The 24,152-nt window shown below is 36.7% G+C and overlaps 1 protein-coding gene across 1 annotated transcript; it reads left to right on the top strand.

Moving 5' to 3' along the window:
* Window positions 1-693: 693 nt before the first annotated feature.
* Window positions 694-23,938, top strand: CGRRF1 (cell growth regulator with ring finger domain 1). The gene is made up of 6 exons (XM_039865089.1): window positions 694-905; window positions 12,498-12,637; window positions 15,794-15,971; window positions 16,127-16,274; window positions 21,571-21,678; window positions 21,900-23,938. Exons 1-6 carry the CDS (start codon window positions 802-804, stop codon window positions 22,218-22,220), a joined length of 999 nt encoding a protein of 332 aa, XP_039721023.1. The 5' UTR covers window positions 694-801; the 3' UTR covers window positions 22,221-23,938.
* Window positions 23,939-24,152: the final 214 nt, after the last annotated feature.

Raw genomic sequence — 24,152 nt, 5'->3', positions numbered from 1 at the left:
TAAATTATCGTTAAGGTGAAAATTAATACAAAAAATGTTCAAATATCTAAACCTAATTCGAAGGGTGTAGGGAGAAGAGAAAAATAAGGGAATGTGAGAAGACGGCTGATTTATTTCTATGGGCATCTTGATTTGCAATGCTAATTTGCTTCTATCATTAAATCCAACTAGAAAAGGCTGACAAGGCTCGTATAAACCGCTTGTAAGACTCTCTTTGGTGTTTCGCACATTGCCTAACTGTAAGTTTTCTAGGTAAAACAAGAGCGGGTATGGAGTTATTGCACTTTGTAGAACCAGATGCCGGCTTTCCTCCTCCTCCCAAATTTGCCTCGGATCTAACATGTAGGGTTTCAGGATCTAGGCTCTGTGACGTGGATTTCGGACTGTACCTCCTCTCTCTGACATCAGAAAACCTTACCTGAGTCTTGGAGTTGGCCCCGATATCTATTTAGAATTTGCCGCAGAAAGGTGCGGACGGCTAGGACAGACAGACGGAGGAGACGCTCTCTGGGTACCAATCCCAGGAGTCTGGGCGGTGTGAGCCAGGGCTCTGCCCCTCATTGAAGCCAATAGCTCGGGACGGGAGAGGGAGGGGCGGGGCGAGCTCTGCAGGCTACGTCGTGATTGGCACGCCGGCTCTCGCAACCCGTGAGCCCGCCCCGACGTCCAGTTTATAAGAACCCAAGAGAGTGCGGATCTACGAAGTTTGTCCGCTGCGGGGCACCGTAGTTGCCTTTACCTTAGCCGGACGGGCTGCTCTGAGCTGGGTGGCTGAAGCCCGTTTCAGCTTAGGAGACCCTGATGGCTGCAGTGTTTCTAGTAACGCTCTATGAGTACTCGCCGCTTTTCTACATCGCGGTGGTCTTTACCTGCTTCATTGTGACCACCGGCCTGGTATTGGGATGGTAAGTGCCCTAGGGTTGGGGGCAAGGGACGGAGCGGCGGAGAGCCGGGAGTAGGGTCCCAGCGAGGAGCAGGGTGCATCGGAGCAGGGGGCGCTGCGGTGCTAGAGCGCCTGAGGATTTGGGGGAGCTGGTGCCAAAGGCTCCAACTTGCCCCGCGAGGAAAACTAGGTGGACAGCTCAACTGCATCACTGTCCCGCATTACCGCCGGTTCCCCTTTGCCGCAGGCATACCGAGGTGGTGCCGGATTAAGGTATTTTACCCAGCGTTGTTTCTAGGTAATAAAGCATCCAGTAAAGGCCTAGTTTTGGTATTGGGATAGAGTGATTGTCCAACAGGCTTCTGTCCTGGATTGAGGCCTACCTACTGTGTACCCAAAAGTGTCCAGTCACCTGCGGTACAATGCCTAGACATATACAATAAACAAGGTTGATTGGTGTACTTCTGAAATGAACATTTGGCTTCAGCTCTTTTAGCGTAACTTATAACTGAACTCCATTGTATCATGTTTAGGGAAGCCTTATAAATACAGCTAGTTGAAACCATCTTACTAGTCCATCCACTGAGGGGAGAGACATGAGTTAGATTTTGAAAAATGAGTGTTTTGAAAAATAAATGTAGTAAAAAGTGTATAGTAGAGAATAGAAGGCATTTCAGAGAATACAACATGAACAGAGGAGCAGAGGAGACGTGTTAGCGAATGAAGCAAGCTGTGTAAAAAGGACACAAGCCCTTGTCATTTTCTGAAAATATGTGCCATGTTTAGGAAGCATAGTTTTGACATCTTTACACTGCTCCCCCCACTGTAAGCAGCAGAACATAAAATTCCTTGTTTGTGGGTGGGAGAAGATTAAGACCAATTTTACAACAAATTATTATTGCCCCATCAGATTTTATTGCTATTGTTCTTCAAGAAAGTTTGTAATTAGAATTAGGAAGCTGTTGCCCAAGTGAGAAAGGCAGTCTTAACACAGGATTTAAAAATAACTATAAGATTAGTGTTATTCTCTTAAATGTAATGTTTTTCCATTAAGGAAAATAGGTTGATAATTGCATTATATCCTTAAATTTTAATTTTCAATAGGCCAACTAATTAGATACCTTAGATATCTATTTTTAGTATTGGAAAGAGGAAAATGAGTGAAGGCTCAATTGGTAATGAAGGCAGCATCAGTGTGCGAAGAGTAGAAACTTCATGTTTGTAGTGGTTAAGAGACAGACTTTGGTATCAGACAGACCTAGGTTCAAATTTTGGCTCAAATTCTGGTTTAAGATTTGGTCAGAAAACTCAGTGATTGCCTAACCACTCCATTTAGGTATGGCTTTTACAAGGGTGGAAGCCTAGGTAATCGTAGAACTTTTGGAAGTCTGGGCTAAGCGCTCCTGAGGTCACAAGACCATGTCAGTGCCAGTCACTTCCATCCTGATTTGGGTCTAACCAGTAATCTTGAGCCTAACCCAACTAACTATTCTCTCCATCTGGGTTAGATGTGCCTATGTAGTGTTTATTTGCTAACCTAAGTCAAGGTCATGGATTCATTGAGTAGAAACAATGAAAACCATCTAGATCGCATGAAAACAACTTTCTAACAGTACCCCAGGCAGAAGATATACCCATTAATCCACTATGCTCTTCACTTTTGTCATTTTTTTTTTAACTTCCCAAATATAGTCCCTATTGGTCATCTGTCTTTTCACTCTCATGGTTCTTACCTCAGTACTGCTCTAAGTTTCTTTCCCATTGCTTCTTTCCACTGTTTTCCTTGTCTGGTTGCACTGTGTGGGAGTGGGAAAAGAATAGGAACATCTGATTATTGGAATCCCAATAGCAATAGTAAAGAATCATGCAACTGGAAGTACGGTATTTCTGTTTAACTACGTGGTGGTTTCTATGAGCCCTAGTAGCTTGCCAGGCACTGTACAGAAAAGACCGAAAAGCCATATACATTTTTTTAAGTTTCAAATAATCAGGGACCTGACTCTGCAGCTACTCCCTGCTTCTTCTTGACTGCAGGTTATTAAACTATTGTCTCAGCTATTAATATCATCATTATATACTCTCCTTGGTGAATCTGGGACAGAACCTTTAAACCACATTTCTTTTTCGCTGGCTGGCTGCCCATGAGGCTTTGTCAGTAGGAGAGGGAGAGTGGAAAGCCAGAGGACAAAAGGACTTGCTGCTTCCTGTTTGATTCTTTTTGTTGTCTGTCTCACCACAGCAATAGTGCCTCACTCTGTCATTAACAGTTGGTCCCAGTTTTTCCAGTTTATAGCTTTCCACTCTCTGAGAACCAGCCTCATTGTACCCCTTCAGAGATATTAATACCCTTTCTTCAGATAGTAGTCCCACCTCCATGTGGGTCCTTCTTCCAAATTTCTAATCTGTAATAATTTACTTTCCTCTAATCCATGTCCTAGGAGTGGTAGTTCCTTCCTACTGTTACTATGATTTTGATACTCAGTGTTCCCCTCTTTCCTTTTCAGTTCTCTAACATCTGGTTAACATTTTTTAATATTAAATTATTTCTGTTAAAATAACTGATATGGCTTTGGTCTCCTGACTGGAATGATAAAGGTATCGATAAAGAAGTCATTACTAAGAATGAGATCCTGGGGGGAAGACCCTCAAAGATCAGATTTGGGGATTGGTTTGGTCATTTCTTAAGCTCCTTGCCTATGATTCTAGTAATCTATGGCATGCATTGGCATCACAGTTAATCAAATCATTACCTTTGGTTGATTGTGATAAAATGATATCTGAAGCAAATGCCTTAAAGGACCAAGTGGCTAAAGCACTTGATCATTATGGCAATAATGATGACTACAAGGACTGAGGGATGGGTGGGATTGTTACTTCTGAGATCATTGGAGCACTTATAGAAAGAAAATGACAAGCTCAGGTCTTTTAACTCTCAGATCAAGTCTTAGAGAATCAGAGAGTTTCTGTGGTTCTAAAGCACTTTATTTTCATGTAGCCACAGAGCTAAATATTGAACACAGCTTTAATTGTGCTGGTTCTAGAATTACACCACCCTGTAGATGTCTCATTCAGGACACTGATTGGAAAGAAGTAGAGCCCTGGGACTCGGGATGCGAACATCTAAACAGCTTGGGCAAAACTGAGTATCTTGACATCCCAGTTACTGTGAGCCTCCCTTTTTGATGAAGGCAGTCTGCTTTCCATGTCTGAGAACACTAGCCTTCCCTTACTTAAAAATTTTGTAATAACCTCACCTAGGGCAGTCGCTTTGCAAGAGTATCTATGTTCAAGTCCTTTCTCGATTACTTTTTGCCATGTGGCCCAGATCTTCCCATGCTCCATAGCACAGGGTCAAAAATCTGACCTGGTTGGAAATAGCCTAGCCTCTAAAAAAGAATTGCAAATTTTTACTAATTTATATCATTGGGAGTTTAGGTAATACGTGTGAGGATGGGTTGTGAGTAGGTTAGGCCAAAGAGGATAGACTATAACACTAGATCAGATAGAATTTATTGATCTGGGTGTGTTCTCAAGAAATTCTGAATCTAAAGTGTTAAACTCATACTCAGTTGACTGAAACTTGGACTCAGAGGTGGCCTATATTTAATGAGGTTGAGATGCTAGAACTTTCCTCACATAATAAGGAAGAAATCTGAAGGCTTAGGAAGACAGGAATGTTGGACTGGACTTATTGTGTGGAACCTGCATGCATATTCCCCTATTGCATCCTTCAAGAGGACACAGAAGACACACTTTTTATGAAGGCCCTGAGAACTATATTACTGAGAGTGGACTGGTATCCTTGAAAATCTCTGGCATCTGTCCTCTGTAGGCTATTTATGATGGGAGATGCTACCATTATGTTGGAGTTCCTGATTTGACGTCCAGCGGCAACACATAATCACAGGAGTCAAGGTGGATATCTGTTCCATAATGGACAGTAGAGGACAAAGCAGAGAATCTTTTGGCCTGCCAGGATCTCTGGCAGTGGCTAATGGATTAATTACAGTGTCCCTAGAAATAAAATAGATGGGTGGCGTACTAAATGCTACATGAACTGCATAGAAGGAAAAACTCCAGGTCTGGAACCAGAAACCTGACTTGAGTCACAACAATGGAAAGTTATGATCTTTTACCCAGTTTCCAGATCTAAGCCAATCCATAAAAAGGGAGCTTTCAATTGAAGGGGAGGTCAGGTCCCCTTGGGAAAGGGCCCTATACCCTGCAGAATTGCCATGAGGATATACTGTAAATCATCCTCCAGATCTTTCTCTGTTTTCTCTCAGCTGTAAACATGTTCTGTACTCTGTTTTGTGCTAGTTTGCTCCATATTAGGCTCTGCCAATAGGAGGTACTAGAAAGAGGTGAGAAGGCTGGAGGAGGAAGAAGGAACTTCCTCTTAACAGTTTCCTTCCTTTTCCTGGTCTACATTTTTGCAACATTGACCTTCACCCTGGCAGTGACAGTCAGCCCAAGTTGCAGCAGTTTATTTTAGTTTATAATTTTTCCTCATTCCTAGAACCAGCCTTATGGCACGCTTTTAAAGATATCAGCACCAGAAGGTCAGCACTCCTACAGAAAAGATCTGGGTCCTAGCTCTGGGAGATCCCTTCTCTGAGTTTCTAAGTTGTAATAATTCCCCACTACTCCCTTTGTTTCCCCAGCCCTAGGAATGATAGCTGCTTCTTGCTGGGATACCTTAGTGTCTCCTTCTTGCCTTTTTCAGTCCTCCATTACTTGGTTAACGATTCTTTATATTAAATTCTTTATGTGAAAATAACCAATGTAGTGTGTGTCTCCTGCCAACCCTGCCTGATACACTGACCTTGACTATTTCTCATTTCACTTGTTGAATGCAGTCGGTTGTATGTGTGTGATGAGGTTGGTGATGAAGTATAGATTCCCTCTTAGGAAAAGAATATGACTTTAGTTTCTATTTGCTTAAGGTACAAAATATATGGTGCATTGGCAAGCATTTCCTTGGAATATTTTAGAAGAAAACACAAAACTGTTAGAAATGGCATTTCAAGCCTTAGCAGGGCCTTAAGATGACTTATTCTATCTAACCCTTCTTTTTATCATTAAAGGCACAGAATTTTAGAGATTGAGTCACTTTCTCAAAGTCATATCTCATACCAAGGATTTCCCCATGAATGGTTTTTATATGCCGATCCAGTCTCAATATCCAATTAGCCAAGTAAGACCATTTTGGGGACATTGCACAGGAGAGGAAGCCCCACAAAGTGACTTTGTGTTTTGTGATTGGCTTTAGAACTCAAGGCTGAAGGAGTGATAAAAATTGTTGACTGCTGAGCTTGAAATGTTAGCCTCAAAGTAACCTTTATTTGTGAGGGACTCCATGAGACTCCAGGAGGTCAGTGATACTGCTTTAGCTACTGACAAGCTTAGGAAGTGTGTGCAGGATAAGGTATTGTTTAGGCAGTATGAAACAGTGTGGACAGAATTGTAAGTCCACAGGTTATTGCTATGTTGGAAGTTTAAGCATTATGAACAAGTGCAACAAACAATTTAGAAATGGGAAAAAAAAAAACCAGAATTATAGAGAATCCAAGAAGATTAAGTATAAAATTATAACAGTAAAGGAAAGAGAATGAAAAATCCTCCTTAGAGCTATAAAATTCGTATATGTTTATAAGTTTTATAAGTTTATAAAAAAGACAAAGTAATGAATGTTAAGAAACATTTATTTAGTTGATAATCCATTACTAACAGTTGCTAAAATGACTTTGAGTGGAAAAAGGTAAAGATGGAATTTGATTGAAAAGAAAATTGGTCAGCTTTCTATTTTAATATTTTGTTTTACTGTTCCTTCTAATGTCATATTGGCCATAAGCTGATATACAGGGCATCAATGTCTTTATTTAAGTTTTAGATTAAAAATGTGGAAAAGGCCAGAGGTAAGGTAGCACATCACTGGGTCTACCTAACCAGTATTTTATGGAACCATTTGTCAGCACCTCTTATGGATTGCTATTTAACGAGTGTCCAAATTTTTCCAAAGCATTTCTGTACATTGGCTTTTGAGTAATACATTGCAGATAGAAATATTGGTCCATATCAAACAGTTGAAACTGTCAAAGTTGTGGATTTTTGTGCAAAATTGAGCAGGTTCATGCAGGATCAGGTATGTGAAAATGTTAAGAATTATACTAGGCCGAAAGTTCAACATGAGTCATTAGTGTGTCAACTGCCCAAAAAACACCTTACATGATCTTAGAGTACATTAAGCATGATGTTTAGGACAAGAGGTGTTGTCAGACTATGATGTCACTCTATTACACAGTGAATTCTATCCCCTGGCCTCCTTTTTTTCACCCAAAGCATGAGGATGTCAGGGAACAGGGCTGGCAAAGTCAAGTACAGACCTTGACAAAGTGCTGGCTGCTGTAGCCATGCTTGGCTAACTCCTTTAGGAGTACAGGAATACAAAAATAACTGAGATTATAATTCAAAAATGTAGCAGTATTAGGACATAATTCAGATAAGGCAGTAATGAAAAGCCAAAGAGCAAAAGCATTAACCTTAAAGGAAAAGATAACTTTGTGTTAAAATTAAGAACTCTGTTCATCAAAAGATAACATGAACTTGAAAAGGCAAGGTGTAAAAGGAGTGAAGGTAAATCTAACAAAGTGCTCATATTCAGAATATATTAAGAATTTCTGTCAATAAGGAAAATAAAGACAGAACAGTAGAAAAACAGGGAAAGGATTTGACAAGGGCTTTCACTAAAGAAGATATTTAAGTAGCAATAAACATAAGAAAGAGTGCTCAACCTCATTAGTTATCAAGGAAGCAGAAATTAAAACTTTATTGCAATGCCACCACACCAGGATGGCTGCTTTGGCAAGGATGTGGAACAAGGGGAAAACTCATTCATTACAGATGGGAGTGTATATTGATACCACACAGAACAGTTGTTAGCATTATCCACTAAAACTGAAGCACAGACTTTATGGCTGAGAAATTCCATTCTCAGTGTATGCCTAACAAATGCATGTATGTGCACCGAGAACCGTATATGAAACTGTTCACGTATGCATTATTCATAATGGCCAAAATGTGAGGACAGCTTAAATGTCCATTAAGAGTAGAATGAGTAAGCAAATTATGGTGTATTTATGCAATAGAATACAGAAATGGATTTGGGTCTTTTTTATATCTTCCATGTCTCTGTATAATATACTCACTCTTTACCTTCTTGAAAAAAGTATAGTTGTAACAATTATTTTGATGTTCTTATCTACTAATTCTAGCATCTGTATCATTTCTGGGGTCTATTTCTATTGATTAGTTTCTCTCCTCCTTGTGGGTCATACTTCTCTGCTTCTTTGTATGCCTGTTAATTTTTTATTGAATGCTAAACTCTATGAATTTTACCCTATCTGGTGCTGGACGTTTTTGTATTCATGTAAATATTCTTGAGCGTTGTTTTAGGATGCGGTTAACTTACTTAGAAACAGTTTGATCTGTTAGAGGCTTGCTTTTCAGCTTTTTCAGGCAGGACCAGAACATCCTTATTCAACTGTTCTATAAATTAAATTCATCTAGAGTGGAATTTTATTCCATTTGTTAATTTTATTGGCTTTCTGTTGGGATTAGATTTATTCATGTGTTTTGAAATTTTACTTTGCAACCTAAATTTAAGTGGAAGTTCCCATCCTTTTGTCCTCATCCTTGCTGTTTAATCATTTTATAGTTGCCTCAACCCAGATTCATAGACACCCTCCCCCCATCTCCAGTCAAGGACCAGATCTTATAATGATAGTTCTGTTCCATATTGATATCGATAAAACCCAGCTACTAGATTCAAATTCTGAATATGGCTCTGGCCCTTGCCTGGAGCAGACAACCTATAAGGCCCTCTTACTATGCGAAGGCTTAGTTGCCACTGTCTGCTACCAGACCCAGAACCCATCAAACCATGGCATCAACCTTACTCATTATATATTTTTCCTTTTTCAGATTTATAAAAATTCATCTTTGAACCAAGCCATGTCTCTTTTTTCCAATATTTTATTATTAAAATTTTTAAACATACAGAAAACTTGAAAGAATTATACAGTACAAACACATATACCCATCACGTGGGTTCTGAATCACCATTTTGCTGTATTGTCTTTATTACATATCTGTCCTGACCCATCCATCCTTCTGTCCACCCATCAGTCCATCTTATTTCTTGATCACCTCACAGTAACTTGTACTCTTCACCCGTAAGTACTAAAGCATTGCATATTATTAGCAAGAGTTCAATATTTGTTTTTGTTTATAGTTCTTTCTCTTTTGAAGTAATATTTACATACAATGAAATATACAGATCTTAAGTGTTATCAAACACATCACCGGTACAACACAAACCTCTGTCAAGATACAGAATATTAACCAGAGAGTTTCCTCATGCCCTTTCTCAGTCCCTACTCCTCCATCCCAGAAGCAACGATCATTGTTTTTTATTTCTACCATAGATTACTTTTGCTTGCTCTAGAATTTCATAATGCGGGATCATATAACATGTACTCTTTTGTGTTAGGCTTCTTTTGCACAGGGTATTGTGTTTGAGGTCCATGTGGTTGTAGCAATAATTTCTTTTCATTGCTGAGTATTTCTATTCTTTTGTTTAAACACACCACATTTCAGTGGGTCCTTTTTAATTTCTCTATTTTTAAATTATCACTACTAAGTGTTTACAGAGAAGAGAGTGCATCAAAGTATGAACCTAACTGCCAGCTTAACCTAAGTCCGCTGGTTTAATTAATATGTATTCATTTTAAGTTATTTTATTTAAATTGAGTAAGCTTGACTGCTCTCTAACTTTATAAAGAATTGGGAGAGAAAAAAAGTGGTGTAGATGATAGAGGCTCTGTTCATCCCTCTGGCAACCAAATCGAAGTTGTGATGGAAACAAGGAGCAGCAGCAAGGAAAAATCGCCTGGGATGAACAAGCCATACAACTAGGGAGAAATCTAAGAAATCACCCCGCAACAGCAGAAGGTAGGACAGGGCGAGGACACGGGGCTACCTGGTCTTGAGCGGCTGAGTGAGACGGAGGCAGCAGTGGCAGATGCCTTGTAAAGGGGCCACATCTATGAGCAGATTTTCGCGGTGTTCGACCTGCTCCCACTGAGCACCAGTGCCGATTCGGCTGTGCGCATAGGGCATCAGGGACTTACAAGGAGACATTGTCGGCGTGAGGGCCAACTTGATCTGTACAGAAGTGCCGGTGGTATCCATTGTTCCCTGTTGAGGCCCCTACCAGTGCGCCGGACACAGTGCAGCCATAACCGTGATATCATCAAACTGGATAACAGAAGTTGCTTCGGCTAGAGGATTTCCTGAAACCCCACCTTCCCCAACTCATGGCCCCACCTAAGCCACATCCAGATATATCCTCAGAGAGTCAGTTGCTCCTTGCTGAGACTCACACTGGAGGAGGCAGCTGGCCTCAGTTTCTGGCGTGGACTTTTGAGGCAACTATAAGCACAGCATCTATAGATTGCTTGCTGAATCTTAACAGGTGGCCCTGGAGGGATAGAGGCTTGGGCTGAGTTTGGCCTGCAGCTGAACTCCTCTCTCAGGGCTGTGCCACTGGACACTTACTTCACAAATCCACACTAATAAGACTGGGAGACTTAGGAGCTTTGCTTAGTACATAGAAACAGACACAGAAAGTCAGCCAAAATGGAAAGACAAAGAAGCAGAAACCATATGAGAGAAGAGAACAAAGATCCAGATATAGTGCAGTCAAGTAATCTAACAGATGCAGAGTTCAAAACACTGGTTATAAAGATGCTCAATGGACTTATGGGAAGTGTAGATAAATTCAGTGAGAACTTTAACAAAAAGATAAAAAACATAAAAATGGAAATGAAAATTATAAGAGGGAATCAATCTGAAATAAAGAACACATTATATGAGATGAGAAGTATATTAAATGGAATACACAAAGGAATAAACAAAGTGAATAAAGAAAAGGATCAAATGCCCTATCTAGAGGACAGGAAAGCCAAGGACCCTCAATCAGAATGGCAAGAAAAAAGATGCCAAGACTATAAAAATAATTTAAGGAGGATATGGGACACTATTAAGGCTCCAAATATTCATCTGATCGGTGTAACTGAAGAAAATCAAGATGTTGAGCAGCTGTTTGAAGAAATAATGATGGAAAACTTCCCTAACCTGGTGAAGGAAATGGACATAAAACCCCAGGAAGCTCAGAGAATTCCAAAAATCAGGGATCCAAAGAGGCCCACACCAAGACACATCATAATTAAAATGCCAAAGGTTAAATACAAAGAATACTAAAAGCAGCAAGAGAAAAACAGATAATTACATATAAGGGGACACCCATAAGACTGGCAGCTGATTTCTCAAAAGAAACTATGTAGGACAGAAGGGCCTGGCAAAAAATATTCAACAGGATGAAGACCCAGGATCTACAACCAAGAATAATTTATCCAGCAAAGCTATCATTTAAAGTTGAAGGATAGACTTACAAGAAATGTTGGAGGGACTTCTTTAAGAAGAAAAAACATATATCAAAAACAGGAATAAAGAATAGTAACAATTACGTTTCTATCAATAAGTACTTTAAATGGAAAAGAATTAAGTGCTCCAATCAAAAGATAGAGTGGCTGAAAGGATAAGAAAACAAGACCCCTACATATGAAAAGGAAGGGTATGGAAAAAGATACTGCTTTGATGGACCTAGAAGATATTTAAGTCAGACAGAGAAAGATAAACACTATATGATTTTACATATGTGGAATCTAAGGAATAAAAAGAACAAACTAATCAAAAACAGACTCACAGATGTAGTGGACAATTTGGTGTCGGACAGAGGGGAGGGGGGTTTGGGGGTGCTGGGAGAATGGAGTGAAGGACTAAAGAAATACAAATTAGTAGCTGATGGACGGTCACAGGGATGGGGAGCATGGCATAGGGATTGCAGTTAGCATTAATATGTTGGCTATGTGGAAAACCAGAGGAGAGAAGGAGCAATTAGGGAGATCGTTTTATAAACTATAGAGATGTCTAACCAATGTACTGTATACTTGAAACTAAATTAGAAAAATAAAGGTTAAAAAAAAAGAATTTAGTACCTTTGATTTCCTTCTAGTCAGTTCAGTAGGCATTATCACATTTTTATATGAAATTTTAAAAGGAGAAAATATGTTATATAAATGAAGAGCTATATTTGATGTTTAAAAATTCTCTTGTCCCGTAAGTAATATCAAATTGTCTGCATATTAAATAGGTATTTGTTTTTCATATCATTAAAAAATTCAATAATTTGATCATGTTTTTACTGTTACATTAGGTACAATTTATAATCACTATACTCTTTTGTTATCAACAATACTATTAACAGTAGAACTCTTGTTTTCAAGAGTGTTGATTCAGCTAGCTGAACAATATATTGCAATTCTGTGGGACCTCTAATCTCTTTTAATTCTAGATAAATTCTGCAATATAATGTAAATTGAGTAACTTAATCTCCTTTTCTGATACTTAACTAATGAAGCATAACATACACTACATATAACACATTTCATTTATTAAAATTATGCATTATTTTATTTTTATCTTTTTTCAGGTTTGGTTGGGATGTTCCAGTAATTTTGAGAAATTCAGAAGAGACCCAGTTCAACACAAGAGTTTTCAAAAAGCAAATGAGACAAGTCAAGAATCCTTTTGGTTTAGAGATCACTAATCCATCTTCAGCTTCAATTACAAGTTGGTAGCTATTTTCCAAAGATTGTTCTCTCTTTCTGTGCCCTTTTCTTAGCCCTTTTATTTTCTTTCTTTATTGTTTTTCTTTCTCTCTTGTTTTCCCTATTACTTTCTCTATTGTTCTGGGAGCTGTACTGCGTACTACAGATACAAAGGCAAACAATTCACAAACCTTGCTCCAAGGGAATTTATCAACTAGCGAACAGAGGCATTTGTCTGAGAAAAATAAATTATCACAGATGTTAATAATATCACAGGTGTTAGGACACTGCCATTTTCACTGGTCTTCAGTGCAGTGAGAAATGTAAGAATGGTGTAAGTACAGTTAATGTAAGGTTGCTAACCTTCTAAAGAACAGCTGTCTTTTAATCTAAAATGATGGTATTTTGGTATATTATTTTGATATAAAATGTTAATTTGGTAGATGGTAATAATAGATGGTAGTTGTTTGTTTCTGTACTTAACTTGGAAAAAAATATTGTCTGCAAAGATATCTAGGAATTAGTGGACTGAAAGAGAAAGTGGAGTGCTGGGAGTAGGTAAGAGAGAAGAGTCGAGAAAGACCTTGCTTGGGTCCTCCATTGACAGGTCCTTTTACTGAAATGAGGAATTCAGGAGGAACAACAGGTTTTGGAAGAAAGGTAGTGAGTTCAGTCTTGAATTTCTGGACTTCTAAATGCTCTTGTAACAGTCAAGTAGAGGTATAGAGTAGGTAGTTCTAGATATAGTTCTGTAGTTCTACAAAGATTTCTGGGCTGAGACCCTATCACCTTTTATACTTCGTCACATTTCTGGTATCTTAAAAACAAACAATGTAAAACTTTCTCAGCTTTTCATCTTATTCTAGCTACTGTCCTATTTCTCTTCTTCCCTTCACAGCCAGGCTTCTTAACAGCAGTTTGCATTTGCCTTGTCCTCTTAGCCCGCTTCCATTTCACTCCTAAGAGCAGTAGTAGTATGATTTTTACCTATATCCCACTATCGAAATGGCTTTTCCAAGGTCACTAATCACTACTTCTGCCCCCACCTCCAACTCCCAGCAGTCATAAAACCCAGTGCTCTTCTCTGCAGTGTTTAACAAAGTTGACCAGTCCTTCCTTCCTGACACTCTGCTCCCTTATCTTCTGTGAACATTCTTGTCTAGTCATGTTCTTGAATCACTTGTCTAGTCATCTTCCAGAATCACTTGTCAAAAATTAGTGTACTTAGTCAGTAGTGTACTTCAGTTAATCTTGATTTTATAATGAAAAAGTACAGAATCTCTTATTTTTCTTCCTTAGCTATAAATACTATATGATATATAATATATATAAAATGCTATATTATATACATAGTATATAAAATACTATACCTAAATATGACTTGAAAAGAACTAAGGACCCTTCTTTTCCCTAATGGTAGATAAGGGGTTCATTCTGAAATTTTTCACTTGGAAAAAATAAATTTCAAGATATGACAGAGAAAACTAACTTATTTAGTAAATATGCCTGCATAAAATGTGCAGAATAGTGGTAGTTTGGTTATCTCTGACCTTTTGTAGCCATGCGCTTCGACCTGCTATAATGTCACATCTGGCTCTTGAACAGGACTGCCATTTAAAAAATCTACCATTACAAAGCCGTCCTTCCTGAAGCACAGTTCCACAAGCCTGGAAACACTAAAAAAGCAAAAACTGATATATTGTGAGCAAACAAACACAGGACCCTAATGAGCTAGAAAGTGTCAAGAAATCCATCAATCTGCCTTTAAGACAGAAAGTCTCAAATAGAGCTTACCCGGTAAATGTTGAGCAAATGAAAAGCAAATGAAAAGATATCTACTAAGCAGAAGACCTCTCATGCCCAGCACACCAGATGCTAACCAATAGTAGCAGTACTGAAGTACATGAAAAAAATTTTAAGTGTGTGGACTTATAGAATGCTTGTTGAAGTATTTTAATTTTTAAAATGCCAGTGTATATTGTTCATTATCTGTCTTCTATGGGGAAATAAGAAGGATTTTGGTGGGAACTGTACTCAGCAGAATAAAACTCATTTGTTTAAACTTTGCAATGGTGGGTGTCATTAAAGATGCCTGACCAGGAAATTGAAATAATATTCTGAGCAATAATTGTGACACATCCTTCCAACACATACTCTTGATCACTTTAAAAAATAGGTAATGTATCAATAGAATTCCTATTAGCAAGAGACACAAATGACTCCAATAAAAGGATATCGAATAGCTTATAGACTTGCCATAGATTTGTGGAGCCAGAATTGGAAACCAAGGCTGTTCAGCTGGGAACAATGACCAAAAACATTCCCTTTTGCTTTACTAAGTATACCACTGCCACAAGCGAAGGAAAAAAATCATATAGGTGGCACATAGTAAATCCTAATTAAGTGTTAAATAAGTAGGTAAAATTATATAATGCAATTTATATGTCTACTTATAATTTATATACCCTCTTAATTAGGTCTACTCAAATTATTATATCTTTTATTATGCTGAAGGCAAACAAATGAATGAGAACATCACTATTAAACCTTTCCTGTTTTGGAATACCCCCTCTTTCCTTTGGGATATTTTACATATTACATGGGACATTAACTATGTGATAAGAATGTATATTAATGTTGTCATTGTGTATATTAATATCAGAAAAGCTCAATTTCTTTTAATATTTTAGCTACTCCAGTGATCATTGTGTGCACCGGTGGGTGGTGTGTATCCACTTTCAGAGACAGCTCTGCTCTGCTTGTAGTTACAAGGTTATATGTTTCCACTTTTGGAGACAGCTCTGCTGTTTCTTCTAGTTAGCGTTATAGACACTATTAGAGTGGTAGGTTAACCATAATGAACTGTAACTCAGTTTTTATAATGTGAGAAAAGTCTTGAAGTCACCAAAAAAATTAAATTGATACTTTCCAAGCATAAATATATAAATAATAAAGAATATACTGAGAGTACTTCAAAACTGTGTAGACACTGAGGTTTTTATATATCATTTTAGAGATCAGTTCCTTCGTTTATAGGCACATACCCTTTAATGAGTTCTTTTAACTGCCAGCAGCCTGGCCAGTATCTAAAAGGAAGCTTTTGTTACTCGCTATGTATGATTGTATTAGAAATTACATTAGCTAATTTTCTTCTCTTTGTCTTGTTTGTTTTCTACAGCTGGCATAACTTTGACGACAGATTGCCTTGAAGATAGCCTCCTTACATGCTACTGGGGGTGCAGTGTTCAAAAATTATATGAGGCTCTGCAGAAGCACTTTTATTGCTTCCGAATAAGCACTCCCCAAGCATTGGAAGATGCTGTGTATAGCGAATATCTCTATCAAGAACAGTATTTGTATCCTTTTATCTGATATGTCCATTAGCACATGAAAATTTTAGACACTAGACGTTTTATGGATAAAATAAAGTATTGCTAAGTTACTTCGATCACCTTTGGTATATTATTATATTTTGGTTATGGTGGCAATTTACCTTTACATCTTCAAAAAGTATTAAAAAGGACAGCAAAGAAGAAATATATTGCCAGTTACCAAAAGACACTAAAATTGAAGACTTTGGTACAGTGCCCAGATCTCGCTATCCATTGGTAGCGCTGTTGACCCTAGCTCATGAGGATGACCGAGAAATTTATGATATTGTAAGTAATTTTAAAGTTCTGGAAGCATTACCTTTAACTGATTTAGATAGTGGGTCTTAATTATTTGGTGAAATAGAGAAAGTTTTAATTTCTGAGGATAGACATTTGGCCTGAACACTTTTTTTAAATGAATAAATGGCAAGTACACCTCTATGATTTTTATAAGTATTATAGCTCCTTTAGAGTCTAACTGTTTTTTTCTATGTGGGTTGCAAGAACATGATTTTATTTAGAAAATGAAGGCTGTATTATATTTCAATTAGGTTAATGCCATTGTTCTGTATTCTGTCATCTTTGTTACATAGAAAAAGTGTTGGGAAGAATGTTTATCCTTAACATTTTTAGCACTGAATAAATAAGCCTTGTAATGATCCGAAGTGTTCACTTTTAAGACAGTATCCACGCTTCTCTTTGAATATTTACAATCACCTTATTTCCATCATAGTCCCTGATGCAACTGTATCTTATATATGTTTGGTCCCTATATTTTCAGTAATTATAGTGATAATTACTTTTCTCATATGCTAATTATTTCTTTAGTCCAGTAGTTTATCCCTATTAGGAAGATAAAAGCATCTTAGAAATCTAACAGGACCTGAGCTCTGACAATCCTCTAAGTATGGTAGAAGCTTATACATGAAATAAACTTTTGGTGAAATCATATCATGGTAAGAATGCCCTTACACAATTTACTCCTTTTCTCAAGTGCATGATATAGATGTATTCATTAATAAAGATGGTAATTTTTATGATACTTTGTAATATACAGAGTACATTCACTAACATCAACTTATTTATTCCTCCTAACAACCTTGTGTGTTAGAGCAAAATCCTTTTTATAAAGACTGGAACAGTCAGGAAAACTCCCAGTCGTTCGGGAAATATGAGATGTGCTTGACCCTGAGCCTTTGTAGTCCTGTACCAGTACCCGTCCCCTGCCCGCCTCCCCCTACACCTCCCCCTACCCCCACCACTTTTTTTTTTCCAGAACTATTTCCCCCGGAACAAACATGCACTGAGCATTGGAAGGTGTAGACCCTTATTGAGAAATCTAGATCCTGGTCATATGTGGTTAAGCCTTTGTAGGTTTTAGGGGGTTTTAATCTTATCACATAGAAGTTCCATTGAGCTGAAGTCAGCTTGTTTTTTCCAAATAAAAGATATACCAATAGCAGTGTATTTTCGAAATCCAGCACAGTTCCTAGAACACGGTAGGTGCTCAATCAATTTGATAAGTGAAAAAAGTCCTACCAAGCGATGTTAGTGAGCCTCATAGAAAAGCTCCTTAGTTGCATGTGCACAAGGTAGTATACATGAGAGATCTGGTTCTTCCCCGTCCCTCTTTCAATTGAAGATAAATAGGACCTGTTAGATTGGTGTTTTACAACCCTGCCCACCTGGGCAAGGTAACCCTTCTTTCACCACCATGTCCCCCATCTCTGCTAAGCTCCTCTACTCCTTTCCTTTTATTCCAAACAAAAAAGGTCAGCTCTCAGTCACCTTACCCCCAGCTACCCCTTTTGGTTCCTTTATGCCTTATTGTTGGTGCTCTCTGTCTACTTGACGTACTCAGTATCTTGTTTTCTAATTTTCTTCTTCCATCTAAACAGAAGGATTTGGCGTGTACGTGGTAAAATTATTATATATATATCTATATATATGTCTCTCTATATAGATATATATAGATATATATATAATTTACCATTTTAACCACTTTTCAATGGTGCTATAAACAGGGAAGGATTTGCTCTCAGGCCCCTGATCCAAGTGGAATGAAGACTCCATGGCTCTGCAGTAGTTGTGGGAGGCTTGTTCCCACAGTGCAGCCTGATGCCTGGCTCTCAAGTCGTTTCCTTTGTGTATATTGTCCTTTTCTGGGTCTCTTATTCTTGTATCAGTGGGCTCCCTCCTGTTTTTCTTGTGAATTCCTGCATCTCCATTTCTTATCTCTCATATTGAGCCTAATATTAGAACTAAAGCATATTTTTTAGTATATTTTGTATTAATGTTCTCTGTTCTTAATTTTAAAAACAAATTGAGCATTTCATAATTCTTTTTCATATGTGGTTTTTCAGTATTTGAGAGTCAGAGACTCGAGATCTAACAAAAAATTTTTAATTCCTATTTTTATTGTAACAGTAAAAATTACATTTAGATAGTGTAGTTAGGAACTAGTTTATTATTTTCAGTAAATAAAGGAAAGCAGGGATTGTTACTGCAAGATTTTGCCTTTAAATTTTTTTTTCATTTTTACTTAATTACATTAGTTTGTTTTCTGTATTGCTCAAAAAATACATGATTATGGCAGTAAATAAAATTAGAAAATCTAGATAAGCCAAAAGGAAAAACAGTATAATCACTTTTATTCTATCATCCAAAGATAACCACTGTGAATATTTGTCAGTATCTTTCCAGACCTTTATAGATGTAATTTTTAAACAAAAATGGAATCAACTTGTATATGCTATTTTAGGACCTACCTTCATTTAATAGTATATTTTTGATATCTTTTCCATATCAGATATGTATATCTACAACTACATATATTTATAACTAGCATTATAGTAGTTTCAGAGGCTTTTAATATTAAATCAAATGACAAGATTTTTAGTATGGGGCGATAACATTATACCACTCGTTAATACAAAATTTATTTAGTAGTAAAAGCTTTCAAATTGCCAAATTAATAAATCCTTATAAAGCTGTAAAGAATATTGTATGTTTATAATCATGTTAGGGGTTTTATAAAAAACTTTTTATTGGACATAATTTTAAAACCTTGCAAAAATAAAAGAATACCCATAAATCTTTTACCCAGATCGCCTATTGTTAGTAGTTAACATTGCACATTTGTATTGTTTGCCCATATATGTATGTATGTATGTATGTGTGTGTATTTTTTTTAATGAATGGTTTGAAGGTAAGTTGTATACACTATGATTCTTTACCCCTAAATACTTCAGTATGTATTTCTTAATAATAGGATGTTCTGTTACATAACCCCAGTATAGTTATCAACTTTATAAATCTAACATCGCTGTAATATTTTATCCAATCTATTACCTATGTTCCAGTTTTTCAGTGGATCTAAAACATGTTATAACATGTTTTCCCCTCCAATACAGATTCTAATTGAGAGTCAGATGCTGTATTTGTCATGTGTTGTTAGCTTCCTTTAATCTAGAATATTCCCATAGCTTTTCTTTGTCTTTATGACATTGACATTTATGATCTCTTAGTCAAGGTGTTATCTAATTTCTCCACTCTTCTGTTTCTTCCCCTCCCTTGTAAATAATAAGCAGTCTATAGGGAGACACTTTAAGACCATGCAAATATCCCATTCTTTATCAACATTTCTCCCTGGATTTAATATCCATTGATGTGTTTCTTTCTAGATTTCATCTTTACTATGATGGTTGCAAAATGATTGTTTTCCAACTTCAGCCCTCCAGTCATCCTTCAATATTCTATAAGCAAGAGACCTTCCATTTATTTTTTGTTTATCTGTTTCCCAGTGATTTATAATTCATTACTGAATTTTAGTTATTTTTGTGCCCACACTGTCCTCTCCCTACTTCCTGCCAAAGACTGAATATATTCAAACACCGTGTTCATAAAATACTTGGATGACTTCTCCCGAAAGTCAAAAAACTATATTAAGATGTTGCTCTCTTCTGCGTACCCTCCCCACACTCTCACGTAGCCCAATCTTTGCAGATAACCAAGTTCATTGTTTTCTGGTTAATCCTTCCTATGTTTCTTATTGTAATGAAAAGAAGATACAAATTCAGATATATGCATACATTCTTATTTTCCCTGCTTTCTTACACTGAAGGTAGCATGCTGTGTATACTGTACATGTTCTTGCTTTTTTTCACTTCACAGTGTCTCCTGGAAATCACTCTAGACCAGTTCATAGAAATCTTCCTTCCTCACTTTTTTTTACAGCTGCATGGCACCTCATTATGTGTAGGGTGTATAGGTATGATAATTATTTAGCCAATCTCCTGTGGTTAAAATATTCAGGTAGTTTCTGCAATAACAAATAACCTTGCGTTGAATGTAATGTGTGTATGTATTTTAATATTGTCGGAGTTGTATGGTTAAAGGGCAAATGCATGTCATTTGTTGCATACTGCCAAAATCTCTTCTATTGGGGTTGTGCCTTCGGAATGGAACCTTTTTTTTTTTTTACACATTTCCACCAGAAATATATGAAACTGACTATTTCTCCGTAGAGTGTATTGACAGGCTTTTGAATTTTTGTTACTCTAATGAGCGAAAAATGATATCTCAGCGAATTTTTAATTTGCATTTATCATGTTGTGAATAAAATTAAACATCTTTTAATATGGCTAAGGACCATGTTTCTGTCTTTTTGTGAATTATCTGGTCATGTCTTTTGCCCATTTTTCTGTAGGATATTTGGTCACTTATTTTTCAATTTTTAAAAGTTGTTCATAAATTAGGACAACGTAGTCCGTGATATATATTGTGAATATTTTATTACAGTTTGTCATATGTCTTTTAACTTTGCTCATGGTGATTTTTGTCATGCAAGTTTTTAATTTTTATGTAGTCAAATTTGTCGAATTTATCTGCCTCTGGGTTTGAGTTATAGTTAGAAACTCTTTCCCTCCACTGAGACTAAGAAGGAATTCACACGTTTTCTTCTAGTACTTGTATAGTTTTATTTTTTACAATTCGATCTCTTTTGCTTTTTAAGGTTATTCTATGTATAGAATGAGGAATGCATCTATTTTTTTATTTTTCCAAGTAGCTATCCAGTTGTCCCAGTATTTTTTATTCAAAAGACTCTCTTTGCCCAGTGATTTGAGATGCCACCTTTATCATGTTTGTATATATAACTGGTTCTGTTTCTGGACTGTTTATTCTGTTCTAGCCATCTGTCTACTCATGTGCCAGTACCACACTGCTTTAATTTTAAAGGCATTGTAGTATGTTTTAACATCTGAGTGGGCTTAGCCCCTCTCATAGCTTTCTTTTCAGTATTTTCATAACTATTCTTATTTGTTATTTTTCCATATGTGAATTTTAGAGTCAACTCAGCTATAAAACACATTAATGGACTTTTTGTTGTGGTCACATCAAATGTGTAGGTTAGAATGTAATTAAAATAACTGGCAAAAATATGTCAATAACTGGTTCCTCTGTAGTGACTGTGACAAATTATTGTAAGTTTTCTAATTTATCTTTTTGTTTGAGACACATTTTTCACATATCTGAAATAATGTAAGGAGGTTAAGTACTGACTGGTGTTTAATTTTTATTTTAGGTTTCCATGGTGTCAGTAATTCATATTCCTGATAAGAATTATAAGCTTTCCTGTAGAATATTATATCAATATTTACTCCTGGCTCAAGGTCAATTTCATGATCTTAAGGTAAGTTGTACCCTGTAATCTTATCTCTGTCTCTTCTGTTTGCAAATTTTCAAAGAATGACTGTTTATGAAGGGATAATATTTTTCAGTTATCGTAGAAGTTAGGTATTACTTGTTATTGGATTTGCTAGCTCATAAATTTTAAGCAGCTCTTATGACCCTCAGGCTTAAAGAGTAATTGTCATTTGTAATTATCTTTAAACTTGTTTCTTTGATTTTCAGCAACTTTTCATGTCTGCAAATAATAATTCCACTCCCTCCAGCAATTCCTCTCCAGAAGAAAAAAGCATAGACCGAAGTTTGTTGGAAAAGGCTGGACTCTCCGAAAGTGAAGTAGATCTTCCAGAGGAGAATAGCAAAGACTGTGTTGTTTGCCAGAATGGGACTGTGAACTGGGTGCTCCTGCCCTGTAGACACACGTGTTTGTGTGATGGCTGTGTGAAATATTTTCAGCAGTGCCCAATGTGCAGGCAATTTGTTCAGGAATCTTTTGCACTTTGTAGTCAAAAGGAGCAAGATAAAGACAAACTGAAAACTCTCTGAGGCTGTTGTTACAACTGAAAAGTGTATTTTCTACTGAAGATGCAGAAACTTGTGTTCTTGGAACTAATCATAACATGGAATCTACAGTGTTAACTCTCATTGAAAATTGTAGTTTATTTAACTTTATATTTGTATGGTTCCTGGATGATGAAAGTTAATTCTTCCTGTTCAGTGTGGTAATATTGGAATGCCATCTGTATTAATATATAAAAATTCATTCAGCTCTTGAGAGAAATATAAACGTTTGGCCTTTTATCAGCTAGAGGATTTCATATAACGTCAATTAGAAAAATTCTGAAAAGCAATCCATCTAAAATTTGAGGAAGTAAAAGTCTTAAGATTTCTAAACATTTTTCCTTTAACATAATCTGGAATACAGTTAGGAAAAAATTGAATTCCTGAAACAAGTGTATGTTCCCCAGTTTATAGAGGAGATGGAAAGGGCTTCTAACTTTAAGTCCTTTCCTGAAATATCAGTTTTTATAAATATCCATCTGTTTGGTTTCTAATTTTTCTTATAATCATAGTCACATGAACACATCTTAATTTTTAAATATAACTTCTTATATCATAAATGCAATATACAATTCTTGACTGTTCTCAGTGTATCATAGATTTAAATGATATTTATAGAAAACATATAAAAGAAGCATAATAAAATTTCTTAGGTAGTTCAGTTTATTGTCAAATATGATTAAATTAGCACACTGTGATCTATCTGGGAAGATCTGTGAGACTCTTAATCCTTACCTTAGATTTCCTCCTGCACAGCAAATCCATCCAAAACTGGAGAGGTTTTAGAGCAAGAAAAATCACTAAAAGAAACAAATGACTATTTTTTTTCTAGAGTATTTTTATTCCAAATAAACCTCATATCCTTCTGGATAGTAAATTACTTTGCTCCCTTGTTATATCCTCATAAGAGTTGATAAATCTGATAGGCAAAATGGCCCCATCCCTCACTCCTTCCAAGATGACTAAGAAAAAGGTAAATCAGAGCTTCCTGTGTCTTCAGTGCAAATTACCTTCAACTCACCAAGAAATCAGATCACAGCAAATAAACTATGACATTCAGGAAGATATTCAAGGCTTTTTTTGTCATGTTTTTATGAAGAATAATGCTTTGTATCAATGTTTTTACATAATGTCATTTCATCCAATCAAATATAGCACTCTCAAAAAGACATTACCTATTTTCCATTTTGTAAGACGAATCAAACTTTGTTCAACAGCTGTGTAATAAATACCTTCTTGGAGTCAGATACCTTTTGGGAGTCTGGGCTACAAAGAATCAGGAAAATCTTACCTCAATGTATTTGTGCTTAAAAGGAGCATTGGTGGCTTATCAGAAATTCCTAAATCCCTGTTCTAACTGTTGCTGGGAGCAGGGCTGTCAGAAGCTGCAGGCCTTGCTGCACTTAGCTACCATTCTAACAGTTCATCTGAGAAGTTCACTTTGTGGCATAAATTGGGGGAATACTCAGAGATCATGTCTCCCATCTCAGCCATCCTGCTTCCCTTTGCAGATCCGTTTGTACCTAAACTGTCCTAGACACATTGTTGCTTTCTCACTGAGATAGATTCCACCTATAATTTTATTCCATTTTTCATAACTTTATTGTAGTAAAACACATATAACATAAAGTTTATCATTTTTACCATTGTTAAGTGTACAAATTCAGTGGAATTAACTACATGTACATTATTGTACAACCATCGCCAGTATCTGTCTTCAGAATTTTTCATCATCTCAAGCAGAAACTCTATACCCATCAAACAGCAACTTTCCATTACTCCTCCCTTCTGCCCCTGTTAACCACTATTTACTTTCTGTATCTATGAATTTGAAATTCTAGACACTTCATATATGTAGAATTATACAATATTTTTTCTTTTGTGTCTGGCTTATTTCACTGAGCATAATGTTTAAGT

This window comes from Pteropus medius, unplaced genomic scaffold (genome assembly GCF_902729225.1).
Source record: "Pteropus medius unplaced genomic scaffold, Ma_sr-lr_union100, whole genome shotgun sequence".
Taxonomy (NCBI): Eukaryota; Metazoa; Chordata; class Mammalia; order Chiroptera; family Pteropodidae; genus Pteropus; species Pteropus medius.
Note: the sequence above shows the minus strand (reverse complement) of the source record. Positions and strands in the feature narration are given on the sequence as shown.

Coding starts and splice junctions, on each gene's coding strand:
- CGRRF1 (XM_039865089.1), top strand. CDS start 802: ATGGCTGCAGTGTTTCTAGTAACGCTCTATGAGTACTCGCCGCTTTTC. Junction 12,638..15,793: donor ATCTTCAGCTTCAATTACAA/GTTGGTAGCTAT, acceptor TGTTTTCTACAG/CTGGCATAACTTTGACGACA. Junction 16,275..21,570: donor ACCGAGAAATTTATGATATT/GTAAGTAATTTT, acceptor TTTTTATTTTAG/GTTTCCATGGTGTCAGTAAT.